Source organism: Peromyscus californicus, unplaced genomic scaffold (assembly GCF_007827085.1).
Source record: "Peromyscus californicus insignis strain IS unplaced genomic scaffold, ASM782708v3 Scaffold_21__1_contigs__length_65335640, whole genome shotgun sequence".
Classification (NCBI taxonomy): domain Eukaryota; kingdom Metazoa; phylum Chordata; class Mammalia; order Rodentia; family Cricetidae; genus Peromyscus; species Peromyscus californicus.
In genome coordinates, this window is record NW_026294514.1 from 63,130,139 (window position 1) to 63,145,419 (window position 15,281).

At 47.5% G+C, this 15,281-nt stretch overlaps 1 protein-coding gene across 5 annotated transcripts in view; it reads right to left on the minus strand.

Annotated features, from left to right (window-relative positions):
- Window positions 1–15,281, minus strand: part of Armc9 (armadillo repeat containing 9) — a 136,513-nt gene that overhangs the window by 54,375 nt on the left and 66,857 nt on the right. For all 5 annotated transcript variants that reach the window (XM_052750534.1, XM_052750533.1, XM_052750537.1 and 2 more), the window contains exon 19: window positions 14,692–14,747. In XM_052750534.1, the coding sequence (XP_052606494.1) occupies window positions 14,692–14,747 (56 nt within the window). The remainder of the gene's footprint in view (window positions 1–14,691; window positions 14,748–15,281) is intronic.

Consider the following 15,281-nt stretch of genomic DNA (forward strand, 5'->3'; position numbering starts at 1 on the left):
CATCTGTAATTCCAGTCCCAGGGGGTATAATGTCCTCTTCTGGCCTCCGTGGTCACTGCATGTATATGGTACACAGATATATGTGCAGGCAAACACCCATACACATAAAATGAAAAAATGAAAAACAACCAACCAACAAAAAAGGGATGGAGATATGCTCAGTGGTTAAAGATCCCTAATCCTCTGGCAGAGCACCTTGGTTTGGTTCCCAGCACCCACGTGAGAGTCACAATCATCTGTAACTACAGTTCCAGAGATTCTGGTACCATCTTCTGGCCTCCACAGACATTGCATGATTGTGGTACACATAAACAGGTGTAAGCAAAACCTCACATAAGGGCTGGAGAGATGGCTCAGCAGTTAAGAGCACTGACTGCTCTTCCAGAGGTCCTGAGTTCAATTCCCAGCAACCACATGGTGGCTCACAACCATCTGTAATGAGATCTGGTACACAATAAATAAATAAATCTTTAAAAAAAAAAACCTCACATAAATAAAATATATAAACAAATAAGTTTGAAATAGGTGCCCTGCATGGGTGTACGATGCCTCACCATCAAAGATATGGTTTATTAAATGAAGATCTCAGGGTCAATGGGGTTCTTATGAGTCCTTGGTCAAAGAGGCCCTAGTGTCCCTCAAACAACACAAGATTCTGCAGTATTAGATGGTGTGACCATACTGCTGAAATCAACACAGACAAGCCAGGCTAGAACTGACGGCAAAACTTCCTCCTGCTGGTTTGCTTCCTTGTGCCAGAAAGTGCTTTGCAAGCTGCTGGGGGGAGTCAGCCATGATGTCACCCAGCGGAGAACCCGGGATACTGCAATACCCACTGCCTGGCAGGTGAGCTCACTGATACAATAGTGGCTTGACAGTGATGGGGTAACCAAATGCTTTTGGATTGAATCTGAGGCCTGTTCCACAGGAGGGAATTTAAGCCTGGCACTGTGGACCTGGTCAAAATGCCATGTCTCAGGAAGCCACAGGCCCTAGGGCAGCAGTGGGGAAAGGGAAGGGATGGGGCCTACTATTGCTGTCCTGTTAAACTGACACGCGGTCAAACTGTCTTCGAAGCATTTTGTTTACACATAGGTCAGTCCTGTCCTTGTCCTCAACCAGAGACGCTTCCCTCTGCCCTGGTCAGCAGCTGATGCAAACTGACATGTCAGACAGGAGTAAGGTACCACTGAACCCTAAATGGGACGTCTAAGCATCCTCCATCCCTAACCAAGTTTCAGGGAGCATCCTGGAAGATGGGGAGGAAAGACTGCAAGGGACAGGATGAGGAGAGCTGTGAGATGTCTCCTGACATGACATGGCCATGGTGCTCACCTCACTGCAGCTATGGCCATCTGCATAGGTCACAGGGTCAAGTCAACAAGGCCAGCCAGCATTCCAGCGGCAGCTCTAATTGGAGGGAGTGGGGACACAGAGAGAGAGAGAGAGAGAGAGAGAGAGAGAGAGAGAGAGAGAGCACGAGCACAGGGAGTGGGGGATAGGGGGATAGGAGTTGGGAAAGGAAGGAGACCTGGTAGGGTGCCTAGGGGGAAATGGGTAGGTATGATCATGATACACTGTTTATATGTATATAACTGTCAAAGAATAAATAAATGTTACTTTACTTTAAAATGATAACTAATTCACACATGGACTGTACTATTATGCCCAAATACCTGTACCAATAAGAAAACTCCACATACTATTTTAAAAAAATTAGACAAGAGTGAAAAAATATTTACTGTAAAGTACTGACTGACCTTTCCTGGTTTCCATGGAAATGATATCGGACAAATATGGTTTGTAAATGCCCAGCATCAAGAGGTGTCTCTGAGCCCTCACCTTGTTTTGAGCCATCTGATGTCTGTTTCCATGGAAACCAGAGTGGAAATGAGGGCAGCAGGCATGAGTCAGGGTGTGGGGTGGTTCATCCCAGTCACGGTCTGGGAGCCCAGGGGCTGTGCTGCAGACACACATGAACTGAGAAACTGAAAGGGTACCAGGAAAATGCAAAGCCTTAATTGGGAAACACTGGCTTCTTTACTGAATTGACTGAATAATGAGAAAGCTTTCCAAGTAAAACAGACACAGATGTTTCTTTGCTAATGAGTACTGGGGAGCTGGAAGCATAGGCCCATGACAAGCAAGCTGGCCATGACAGGTGACCATCAGCAGAGGTGATTCATGGAGAAGGCCTAACTGTCGGCTCTGTGGACACGTCCTGAAGAAACTTCAGGTGGGTGAGTAATCTTGTGATGAAAGTGTTGGAGGGGACTGAAACTGAGTTCTCAACTGTCTGCCCTGGAATACAGGTCACTGGGAGGCGCTGGCCCTCAATTCCCTCTTCTAGCCAGACTGGACAGTGTGCTTCCCATTTCAAAGTGTTCCACCCTCAGGGCTGGAGAGGTGGCTATCGGTTAAGGTGGCTGCTCTTCCAGGGGACACAGGTTTCATTCCCAGCACCTGCAAGATGGCTAACAAATACTCCTGACTCTAGTTCCAGGTTACCCAATGCCATCTTCTGGTCTCCTTGAGCACTTCAAACACATGTTCATAAACATACACACAGGCAAAACACCCAGTTACTGGTCTGGGGCTCCTAATGACATGCTTTCTTACTTCCCAACTCCTCCAGGGGCACTTCCTCTCTTGGCCAGGCTCTGAACTACTCCTTACTAAAGGATACGGCAGAAGGGAGGGTGGTTACACATCATCTTCCATCATCTCCACCAGTCACTACCCTGGGCCCGAGTAGGTTTCTGTGCCTCTCAAAGCTCTGCTTTTCTCATCTAGAAAATGGGGCTAGAATTAGCACTGCTTGAAGCCAGGTGTGATGATGGAAGCCTATAATTCCAGCACTGGGGAGGCTGAGGTGGAAGACTTTGAGACCAGCATGGTCTATATAGTAAGACCCTGTCTCATAAAACCCAACCCAAACCAACAGCAGCAAATAAGAAGCTCCAGGGCTGGGCGGTGGTGGCACTCGGGAGGCAGGTGGATCTCGATCGAGGCCAGCCTGGTCTACAGAGGGAGTTCCAGGACAGCCAGGGAAAGAAAGAGAAAAAGAAAGATGTGGGTGGATGTAAGGGAGCTGAATGTGAGCTGTGACCAGATGCCGTGGTGACAGCTGTACCAGCTCCTCTGGCAGCAGTGGTGGATGAAGTAGGAAAAGCATGGTAGGATCTGGGAGACCTGCAGGGAGGTGAGGGCGGAGCGTTCAAAAGAGCAGGCTGTGTGAGTCAGGGTAACCATGTTTGTATTGCCTCTACAAATGCTTTCATGTCTGGGGCATTGCAAACCTTGCCCCTCCCTCCTACCTGGAAACTAGATAAAACAGAACACACCCCAGCTCTTTTCTTTATTCCTGGCTACCACCCACCTACATGGTATACTGTTGGTTTTTGTAAACTTTACACAAATCTAGATGTACTAAAAAAATTTTTTTTTAAAAAATTGCCTTGCCAGGTGGAAGTGGTACACATCTTTAATCCCAGCACAGAGGCAGGCAGATCTCTGTGAGTTCAAGGCCAGCCTGGTCTACAAAGTGAGTTCCAGGACAGCCAGAGCTAACAGAGAGACCTTGTCTTGAAAAACCAAAAGGAAGGGAAGGAAGGAAGGAAGGAAGGAAGGGAGGGAGGGAGGGAGGGAGGGAGGGAGGGAGGGAGGGAAGGAAGGAAGGAAGGAAGGAAGGAAGGAAGGAAGGAAGAAGGAAAAAAGAAAAATGCCTCCATAGGTTGGCCGGCAGGCAAGTCTGTAGGGCACTTTATTGATTAATGATTGATGTGGGGGGGCCCAGTCTACTGTGGGTGGTACCAACCCTGGGCAGGTGGTCCTGAAGAAAGCAGCCTGAGCAAGCCCTGGGGAACAAGCCAGTAAGCAGTGTTCCCCCATGGCCTCTGCATCAGCTCCTGCCTTGAATCCCTGTCCTGACTTTCCTGACGATGGACTACAAGCTGTAAGATGAAATAAACCCTTTCCTTTTAAGCTGCTTCTGGTTGTGATGTTTTGTCACAGCAACTGAAACCCTAACTAAGACACGAAGGGACAGGAGTCAGGTGAGTACACCCCAGCACTCCCTAGACTGAGCCAAACTCAGCAACCCTAAGCCTGCTTCCCCTGCCTTGCTCATGAAACCACAATTAAGGCTCTTACCCATGCTTCCCTACTCTTCCTTTGCCTCGAGCCCCGTCCTGCATGGTTCCCTGTGTCATGGCATGTCCCTACCTCTTGAGTACCAAGAGGACAAAACAAGTCTTCTTTATCTTTTTGGAGACACAGTCTCGTGTAGTTGACGCTGGCACTGAACTCACTGTGTGGCTGGGGTCATAGGTGTGGGCCTCCACGAGTGGTTTATGCAGCGCACATGGAAAGCGCTCCACCAAATGTGCTACATCCCCAGCCTGCAGAACTACATGTGGCTGCTGCACAGCTCAGAATGGTGGGGTAGAAACAACGGTGCGAATGGGGATTATGGCTGGCAAATACCCAGAGCTTAAGGTACCCAGGTGTAGATGGAGTTTTCTTTGGGCTGCCCGCTCACAAATGACATGGAGACTTATTATTAATCATAAAAGCTCAGCCTATAGGTTAGGCTTGTCCCACTAGCTCTTATAATTTAAATTAACCCATTTCTTTTCATTTATGTTCCTTCATGTGGCTTGGTTACTTTTACTCTGTACTGCCCATCCTGCTTCCTCTCCATCTGGCTGGGGACTCCACCTTTTTTCTTCCCAGAGCTCTCTCTGTCCAGAAGTCCCTGCTAGACCTCCTGCCTAGCTATTGGCTGTTTAGCTTTTTTTTTTTTTTTTTTTTTTGGTTTTTCAAGACAAGGTTTCTCTGTATAACAGTCCTGGCTATCCTGGAACTCATTTTGTAGATCAGGCTGTCCTCGAACTCATAAAGATCTGCCTGCCTCTGCCTCCCAAGTGCTAGAATCAAAGGCGTGTGCCACCACCACCTGGCTTAGCTTTTTATTAAACCAATCACAGTGACACATCTTCAGATAGTGTAAAGGAATATTCCACAACACCCAGGCACCACCCTGCATGCTTTGCCAACCCCATCCATTACTGAAATCTGTACCTACAGGAAGAGTATAAAAACCACCCCAGCCTGGCCTTGCTTTGGACGCTACCTGTGGGTTGTGTGTTGATGAACTATATCTAAAGAGGATAATGTAACTTTTTCTGTAACTAATGATCTCAGGAGGGTCAGCCACAGCCCTACCCACTGGTCCACTCTTCTTCCCTGCCCCAGTACAGCCCCCTTTCCTCAGGAGTGTGTGCTCACGCCCCTGAGCCAGCAGGAGAGTGGGAATGGGGAGACAGAGAGAGAGAGAGGTAAACTAACTGGCTTCCCTAACAAGAGACAACATTGAGGTGGGTGTGCCAGGCTCTCTAGAAATGACTGTGTAAATGGTGGGAACAAAACCTCGAGTGTTGTTAATTGACAAAGCCTAAAATTTTTATTACAATCCCACCTCTGGTGCCTCCATACCTGGTGAGATAGGCCAGGGAAGGGGCATCTTCAATACTGATGAAGGGCTCTATATTCCCTAAGAGAAGAAGGAACCACAGCATGGCTCATTATTAGGTCTGCAGGAAAGTGCTCAGAATGCAGGATGGATGGAGTGGAGCTGGTCCCCAAGCAAAACCTGGTGGAGGGAGAACACTACGGCAAGAGATATGGAGGCCAAGAGCATCCTAGGTTCCTCTGCAGAGGGACCACCAAAGAGTTGGTGTCTGACTTCCCTCCAGGGGAAGATGTCCTAGAGTGCCACCTGTGTTCAAGTCCCTTGAGGTTGTGGCTGGGAAAGGAAGGAGGGACTCAAAGATGATAAAACTTCTGCTCTGGCAGGCGGATCTCTGTGAGTTCAAGGCCAGCCTGGTCTACAGAACGAGATCCAGGACAGGCTCCAAAACTACACAGAGAAACCCTGTCTTAAAAAACAAAAACAAAAACAAAAAAGGGGGGGGGGGATGTCAGCTCCTATGAAACCAGAGTGACAGGGAGTTGAGCCACCACGTGGGTGCCGAGAATTGAACCTGGGTCCTCTGGAAAAGTAGCCAGTCCTGAGCCATCTCTCCAGTCCTCCAACCTCCTGTCTCTTAGCGATGCTAGGATTACAGATGTACACCATAAAAAACAAAAACACAAACAAAACCTTCTGCTCTATCTGAAGCTGCACTGTCGCTATCCCAGTTGTCCAAGACGCATCAAATAGATTCATGTGGGCATCTGTCCCTTGACATTTTTTATTGTCTCCTTGCCTGAGTTCTTCATCCTTACTTGGAAGATCTTATCATTTATTTTCCCAAGAGCATCTTTTTTCCTGAGACGACCCCTCACCTCCCGTGTAGCCCTGACTGTCCTGGAACTCGCTCTGTAGACCAGGCTGGCTTTGAACTCATGGAGTTCTACCTGCCTCTGCCTCTCGAGTGCTGGGATTTAAAGGCGTGCAACACCACTGCCTCGCTTTATTTAATTCTGATTTAACCTCACTGGGTAAACTGTGTGAGGCTCCAAACTATACCACTAATACAACTAATTTAGCCACACATCTGAATTTACTCATGGTTGGATTCGTCTCTTTCCAAAGGTTTTGGGGTGTGAGAGAGGTGACTCAGCAGTGACACGGTCACACTGAACAACAGCACACAAGACCTTACAAGCGTGCAGAGAGACTGCACAGCCCAGTTCCCACGTCCTTTAGGAGTAAGTGTGGGTGGGAGTGCTGATTTACAGGAGGGGGAATTTATCTAAAGATTCCAGGTGAAGCTGCAAAATAAAAATGGAAAATCAGGAGCTGGAGAGATGGCTTAGCAGTTAAGAGCACTTGTTGCTCTCACAGAGGACGGGGGTTCAGTTCCCAGTATCCCATCCACATGGTGGCTCACAGCCACCCAGAACTAGAATTCCAGGGGCTCTGATACCCTTCTCTGAACTCCTTGGGCATCCGGTATGCACGCGGTACAGACACACATGCAGACATAAAACAGATAATCCAAAAATAATTTATAATGGAAATTATGGGCAGGAGAGACAGCTTAGTGTGGAGCGTGCACAGGCAGACCCAAGATTCACTCCAGAACACACTGGGTGGAACATGTTTTTAATCCTAGCCCTGGGGTTATGGAGACAGGGATCCCATAGGGTCCACTGGTCATCAGTCTAGCCTAATCAGGTGAGCCCCAGGTTTCAGTGAGAGATCTATCCTATATGTTCCAGTGCACACACACATACACCCCACAAACAATAAAAAAAAAAAAAAAAAGAAACCACTGAAAATATAATGAAAGATACCTTTCCCTGGTTTTATTTATTTTTTGTTTACTTATTTTGAAACAGGAACTCATTGTATATTTCTGGCTGACTCGGAACTCACTGTGGAGGCCAGGCTGGTCTCGAACTCACAGAGATCCGCTTGCTTCTGCCTTCTGAGTGCTGGGATTGAAGGTGCGCACCACAACGAGCCTGGCCTCTTTCCAGATTTCTATGAATGTCAATAACTTACCTATTGTAACTTTAGGCAACAGAAAATATTTGAACAGTATAATATAATTATACTGTTATAATATCAGCTAAATTAGAGTATAATTTGGAAAACAATTATTCAGAATCAACAACAAAAGGAATGAAACATCTAAACTAAATGTGCTGAACTCTTTAAAAATAAAAAAATTCAGCCTGGCGGTGGTGGTGCACGGCTTTGATTCCAGCATGGAAAGCAGAGGTAAGGGATCTCTGAGTTTGAGGCCAGCCTGGTCTACAGAGTGAGTTCTAGGACAGCCAGGGCTACACAGAGAGATCCTGTCTCAAAAAACAAACAGAAACAAAACAAAAGTAAAAAATTCAAAATGTATTTATTTTTTAACTTCTCAAACTAAACTAGAAATTTAAAAGTCCCTGAGCCGTCTGACGGACATACAGGATCTCTGTACTACTTTTTCCTACAAATCTAAAGTTGCCGAAAGTCGCAAAAAGTCTTAAAAACCTAGACACTGAAGAACAACCATGGCTGAGGGCACCCAGAAGACCCTGACTACAGAAACAAGCACCTCACTGAACGGCACAGCACTGATGGGCAGGAAAGGAAATGGCAGCCATGACAACAGCCTGCGAACCAAAGACCAAGGCGCAAACAGGAGCACTGGGCCAACAGTCTATAGCATGGTGTTTGGACTGGCTATTCTGAAGAATATTCAGGGTCAACAGTGGCTGATTATCACTGATCTTTAAACACTTGGCAACCAAACTCAGGTGAAATACTTCAAGTCCTGCCTGCACCTGTTGACGCTCCCCTGGCGAATCCTGGAACAACCGGACTTCTGACATTTGCACAGAGGGGCAGCAGCAGCCATGGGTGACACCGTTGACAGCAAGGAGGGAAGGAAGATACACAGGCGTGTCAGTCACTCTGTCCCTGGGAGAGGACAGCACAGGAGGGAAGCTTTATCCTGGTTTCAATCCAGGGGTGGGGGGGGGGGGGGACCACAGCAGGGGGTGAATAGAGGAGACAATGAGAAAAGGAAGAGGGAGGGTGCCATAGCCCTGAACAGCAGGTCCCTCCTAGGAGAGACTTTATAAAAACATTCTAATCAATGGGACAAAGAAGGAATCACAAAGACAACTAGAAAATGCTTGGAGACAAATAAACCAAACTGAAGCAGTGCTCAGAGGGAAACACACAGCTATAACTATCCAGATAAAACAACCAAGTCAATAACCTAACTTTATACTGTAGGAACCAGAAAAAAGAAAAGCACGATAAAACAAATGTTAACAGAGGGGAGGAGATAACAAAAATCAGAAAGAGATGGAGAAATGTAAAAGCAACACAGAAAACCAACAAAACACCACAACACGACAGGCTGTGGGAACAGGTGAACAAGCCTGGCAGAGCCTTGGCAGACACACCAAGAAGAGAAGCCTCCTGCTATTAAAGGGGCATCACTACTGAACCTACAGACACAACAGGGGCCTAAGGCAATGATGTGAGCAAAACACCTCCACCAATGAGATAACTTAAGAAGAAATGAAAAAATTTCTAAAAACCACAAATTACAGAGCTGTCTTAAGAAGAAATATAAAAGCCCAATTAAATTCTTAAAAAAAAGAAAGAAATTTGCACAGAACCAAAACATAAAGGGGTTCAGCAGCATATACCAGCACACTCAGCACCTAGGAGGCCGAGGCAAAAGAATGAAAATTCAAGGTCATCCTCAGGTAAATACAAAGTTTAAGGCCAGCCTGGGCTACATAAGAGTAAAAACAAACAAAAAAATCAGTCTGGTGAAATCTATTAACATGTACCTGACCTAGCAAGCAGGAGCCCATATAAATGAAAGCTCCAACAAATGAGTTGTTTATGTTTTCTCTAGTACTGCTTAAAGTATCAAAATCTGGACAACTGTACACCCATCACACTGAGAAACATCAGTTCGCTGCACTGATGACTCAGAAGGATTTCCAAAGAGTATTAATAAAAGGGAAAGGCCACATTGTGCATATGTACATGTCTGTGTATTTATATTCGATCTCTATCTGAAAAACAATTACCAAACACACACAGAGAGGAGCATATATACATGTCTGTCTGTGTGCATCTCCCCCCAAAGCCCACATACACCTGGGTAATAAGCACGTTTTCCTGGGTCGGGGCTGAGGCAGAGAATCAAGTACATGCTTGTGTGGTCTCGTCCCCACTCTCTGCCTTCCTTCAGCCCACTGCACTCCTCTCCACCCCAGGCTTTCCTTGAGTCAGCCTCTGTGTTCCAGGATTTTAGGAACCCAACCCCACTACCCCACCCCACCCCACCCCACCCCACCCCACCCCTGCAGCATTTTCCATTTCCTTCCCTCTATGGATTGTAATGACTTGTTTATTTTCCTTCATCTGCTGTCCGTCTTGTGTCTACCGAGTCTGACGAGAGCCTCCAGGGCTGTAGCGCAGGGCTGCTTTGCTGCCTCACACCACACGGGTATGAGCCCAGCTCTGTTGCTCACTGACGAGCTTCATGCACTTGGCAAGTGTCTGCTCATCTGCGAGAATGGAACAGTAGCAACCACAGGGCAGAACGCAGGCGGGAACACAGGGGGCACGTAGAACAGAAGCTGCCACGTGGTCATGCCCCAGAATCATCCCTATCTCCTCTACGGAGGTAGTGGAAACCACAGATACTCTCATGGAATCTTTTGTTTTTAATCCCTTCTCTAGTTCCTAGAACACGGTTACTTCAAGGTCCTTAAATATTTGTTGAATACATAATGAAGAACAGATAGGACGGGCAGAAACTGTGGGTCACTTCCATGGATCCTACAAGTTAATGTGCATGGCCGACTGCTCCTGGCACGAAAGCCTATTTTGCCAAGAGGGAGAGAATATTTGCCTTAAAATCAATTTCTCCAATAGTACAGGAAGGCATTTTCTCTCCACTAAAGCCGTGTGTAAACTGACACAAGCCTCATCTGAGGGTGAGGACACTAGTACCACGCTTCTGGCTCTCGGGGCTTTTTACCAGTCCCTGAGTAACACGTGCTCATGTTAATCATAAAAATAAAGCACATGAGATAACACGGCTCTTCAAAGCACTAGATGGGAGCATCTGAACCCCTGCCTGGACAATGATTGGCATTTTGAATTCTCTCGAATGCATTTCCAAGCTTATCTAATGCTGCTTTTATTTCTCTGGAGATTTAAATGGGTCTGAAGCCTTGTGGACCAAAAGAATCTAAGAAGCAAGTTATTTATTACCCACCCTCCATCTTTCTCTTTCATTAGAGACAGGGTCTCATGTACCCCAGCCACCATTAAACTCACTATGTTATCAAGGAGGATGATCTTGAACTTCTGACCTGCTGTCTCTACCTCCTGAATGCATAGCACCAAGCACAGTTTCTATGGTGCTGAGGACTGAACCCAGGGCTCTGTGTGTTAGGCAAACATTCTACCAACTGATCTAGCCCCTATGAAGCAATTTAGAAGATAATGGGAGCCAGGCAGTGGTGGCGCACACCTTTAATCCCTGCACTCAGGAGGCAGATGACCATGAGAACACTTGAGGCCCTCCTCTCCCTACCTTGACTGTCCAGTCTCATGTCTGCCAGCAGCCATGGGTGGTTATGTTTAGTTTTTTCCCCATCTTAAACCAAACCAAAACGGCCCTTCATCCCTCCCCGTTTCCTGCATGTGTCCACACTGTGTGACGAGGAGAATGCCCTGCTTGCTCTTCCGTTTACTGTAGCATGGCCTTGCCCCACTAATCCAATACCCCAGACTGTGCAAATGACCTCAGTCCCACCACATCCACTGTCCTGTTTTTACCTCTCCCCTTGCTGGACAGTCTGCAGTCTGGAGCCCTGTTGATCAAGACCTCTCTCAGCCTCCCACCCACACTTCCTCATTCTTCTTCCCCTAATGTCAATAAGAAGGGTGTAGCTTTCCACACCTTTCTGCTACATGGGCACGTAAGTGTATCTATAACTCACAGGCGTGTAGATTTATATGTTTGCTTTGCTTTAAGAACTGGTCACATTAACTTTATGATTTTTTTTTTGAGACAAGGTATTGCTATGTAGCCCATGTTGTCTTTGAACTCAACATCTCCCTGCCTCAGCTTCCTTCCGGAGGGCTAGCACCACCACACCCTGCTGTGTTTACCCTCCTCACTGTGTTCCCCAGATGGTCTGTAAGTCAGAAGACATATTGCTAGCTCTGTAATTTTTAATTTTTAGTTATAAATGGGTAGATATTCAACATAATTGAGTTTTCCACAATTAGACGGACAGTTGCATTTTTAGACATTAGGAAGAAAAACTAGATTTTGCATCTGAGCCCCCTCTTAAGGGCTTGCAGTGAGGCAGAATGCTGGGAACGCAGACTTCTGCTCAGTGGAAGGCAAGGGCAGCGTAACTCAGGTGGGGCCCCGGGCACTCTGCAGAGCCACGCACTGTGCAGCTGCCTAAAACAGTGCAGGTGACTCGAGCCTTCACTGGGTCCAAATATCAAATTAAAACCCTCTAGCGCTGCCATGTGAGACCCGACCCTGACGTCTGGCAGTACTTCTGTCTCCTGCGGGGCGGTCCCTGTGAAAGGCGACCCCAGCACTGTCGCTCAAGTAGTTCTTGACATCTAACTTGAGCAGCTGCCATTTTAATCAACAGTTAGAAAAGTAATGCCTGGCCTTGGTGCAAGCAGACGCAGCAGACTGTGCCCAGCCGTCCACTGAGAGGGTCACGGAGACGGAAGCCCAGGACCTGCTGCTTCCTCCAGTTGTCAGTATCACTTCTGACCCTGTCCTTTCATTGTTCTACAAAACCTCTTTTAGGAAACTTCTGAGAAGCCTAGTTACTGTGACAAATGTTTTCAAATCCACCCTTAGCCCTGGTTGGTTTTCGTCAACTTGACACAAACTAGAGTTATCTTCAAAAAGGAGCCTCAACTGGGAAGATGCTTCCCTCAGCTTGGCCTGCAGGCAAGTCCGGAACAGTTCTGATTGATGACTGAAGTGGAAGGGTCCAGCCCAGTGTGAGTGGTGCTGTCTCTGGGCAGGTGGTCCCAGAGTGGAAAAACAAACTGAGCAAGCCATGAGGAGCAAGCCAGCAGGCAGCACTCCTCCATGGCTTCTGCATCAGCTCCTGCCTCCAGAATCCTGCTTAGATTCCTATCCTGACATCCTTGATCACACACTGTGATGTGGAAGCATAAACCAGATGAGCCCTCTCCCCCACAGGTTGCGTTTGATTTCCATTTGTCACAGCAGCAGAAGGCCTGACTTAAGACACGGCTGTGGAGAAGCAGCAAATCCAGAGAGCTCAGTCCATGTGTGTTCTGTGGCTGACTACTGCCCTGCCACAGGGAAATGTGCACAAGCTGAATCCCCATGACTAACCAGCACACTTGGACCCAGTGAATTCTTATTACAACAGAAAACGAAAGGATTAGTGGCAAAACAATTGAACAAACCAAGCATGGTGACCATTCCAGCACTTGGGAAGCCGAGGCAAGAGGAGACAAGATCAAGGCCAGCCTTGACTACAGCATAAGACTCTGGTCTCCAAACAATATAAAACAAATCATCAAAAAACCAGAGAAACCCCAAAGTCCCCAAAGATGACACAGGAAGAGGAAGAGCAGAACTTGAGGAGCCTTTTTTGGGTACGGTGACAGAAAGTTAATGGGATGAAATGCATAACTCCGAACTACTCAAGCACAAAGGCAGTGCCTTACCGCGGGTGCCAGCGGCTGGGCTCTACCCCTGGGTGGCAGCAACAGCCTTGAATGCAGGTGCCTACGTTTGTTTAGTTTCCAGAGAAGAACGAATTTTATGCTTTTAAATATTTGAAAAAATTAAATGACATGAAAATTATATAGTCTTCTAACTTTTAGTGTCAACAAATAGTTTTGAGGGAATACAGCAGGTTTCCCAGCAGCCACTGTGTGTTAAAGGGCAGAATTGGGTGGTTCAAACTGAGACCATGTGGCCTTCCCAGGTTGACCACACTGACAACCTTCCCCTTTACAGAAAGTCTGCTGACTCTGCTAAGTTTTACCACAGCAGCTTTCCTTGTGGCAGGGCTGGTCTCTGTCCCCTACGGAGAGGATGGTGGCTAGATCTGGGGCTCCCTTGCCCCATCAGGCAGGAGAAGCAAGAGTGTCCACTGGCGCCACCTGCAGCCCAGAAAAGTAATGGCAGACAGGGAACGGGGCTGTTGGGGAAGTTAGTTACCAGGCAGATCCTAAATTAACCATGGCCTCACTGATGCCTCTGGGGAACACAGATTTGGCTTTTATCAAACACTCTTTAAACTGACAGAGCAGAACCAAGACTACAAGTCCATCTTCCCACATCCATGTATGGGGCAGATGCTCCCCAAAGAGAAGATGCTCTTAGTGTTCACATCTGTACTAACTGCTCCCCATGCACAGAACGAAGAAAAGTCATGTTGTCACCACAAAAAACGATAGGATAACATGTCTGTCCTTTCCAGGTCTGAAGGGAAAGCCACACAGAAGTTTATCATCTCAGTTGCCGCCTGAAGCCTCCAAGTTATTGTCCTCTACAACAACTCACCAAAACCCTGAGGACCAGGGGCCAGATTTGTCACAGCCAGCAAACCTACACCAAAAGAATGAAAACGGGACAGTAAAGTGGTTGGTTCTGCCCGCTCCAAACCAAACCAGGACCCCTTGTCCAGAGCATCTCATCATGAGCCAAGGAGACAGGTAGGGCTCACAGCCCTTCAGAGCAAAAACTCACAGAGAAGAACTACTGTCTCCACCTTCTCCTAGAAGCCGGAGGAGGTGCGATGCACACCTGTGAGGGGCGCAGGTGTCATGGGGTCTGAACTGGGCTTAGGTGTATGTTGAGTCAAATGCCGCAGGAGTACTGTCCTGAGACTTCGGAGCCCAGAGAGGATGGGAACTTTGGCTCCTTCCCTCTGGGAGCCCAGCTTCTGACCCATCCAAGTCCAGGCTGGAGCCCTGGAGAGGGGTTGTGGAGGATGAGGACAGCCACATGAGACCTCATGTGAGGGTACAGAACCACCCCACACCGAGTCTCCACTAACCCCAGAACTGCAAGGAAAGGCACAGGGAAGGAGACTCCACTTCTGCCTAGGTGTTTGAGACACAGAGGGACACTGAGGAGGATGGCAGAGCTTTCTGTGTTGTCCCAAGAGCCTTCAACTTACTTCATCATCTTCATCTTCATCATCATCGGATTCAAGAACACCATCCAGTAAATCTTCTAAAAAGAAAAAAATTCATCAGAGAAACCGTAAGGTTTGGCCCTCGGTCACTGAATGTCAACCAGTGCACTCAGTGAGCATCACAGAGAGAGCCATGCTGCTGACCACAAGCCCAACACCCTGCCTGCCAGCTTCTGAGCATGACCTTGAGCAGCCCTGAGCGCTCCCTCCTGATCATCACTACACCCATTGACTCTCCGCCACTGCTAACCACAACTGTTTCAGTCACAGTTTGCTATCATTCTTAGCAACTTCAAACACTCTGTTTTTATCGGAACATATTTCTCCTTACTCTTACGAACACAAAACTGGCATCGAGCAGAGGCACAGAGGAACCTGCTGCGGTTCCACTTCCTAAGCCCTTTGCTCTAACTTGAAGACGTAGGTTTGGGAAAGGAGCTGACCTGAGGTTACCCTTCAGATGAGCATAATGGGGGCCAGGAGGGGGACATACAGAGACCGACTGACCATAGGGGTCTTGACCAGGCCTTGAAGGAGGAGATTAGGAGAGAGAGCACTTATACTAGAGATGC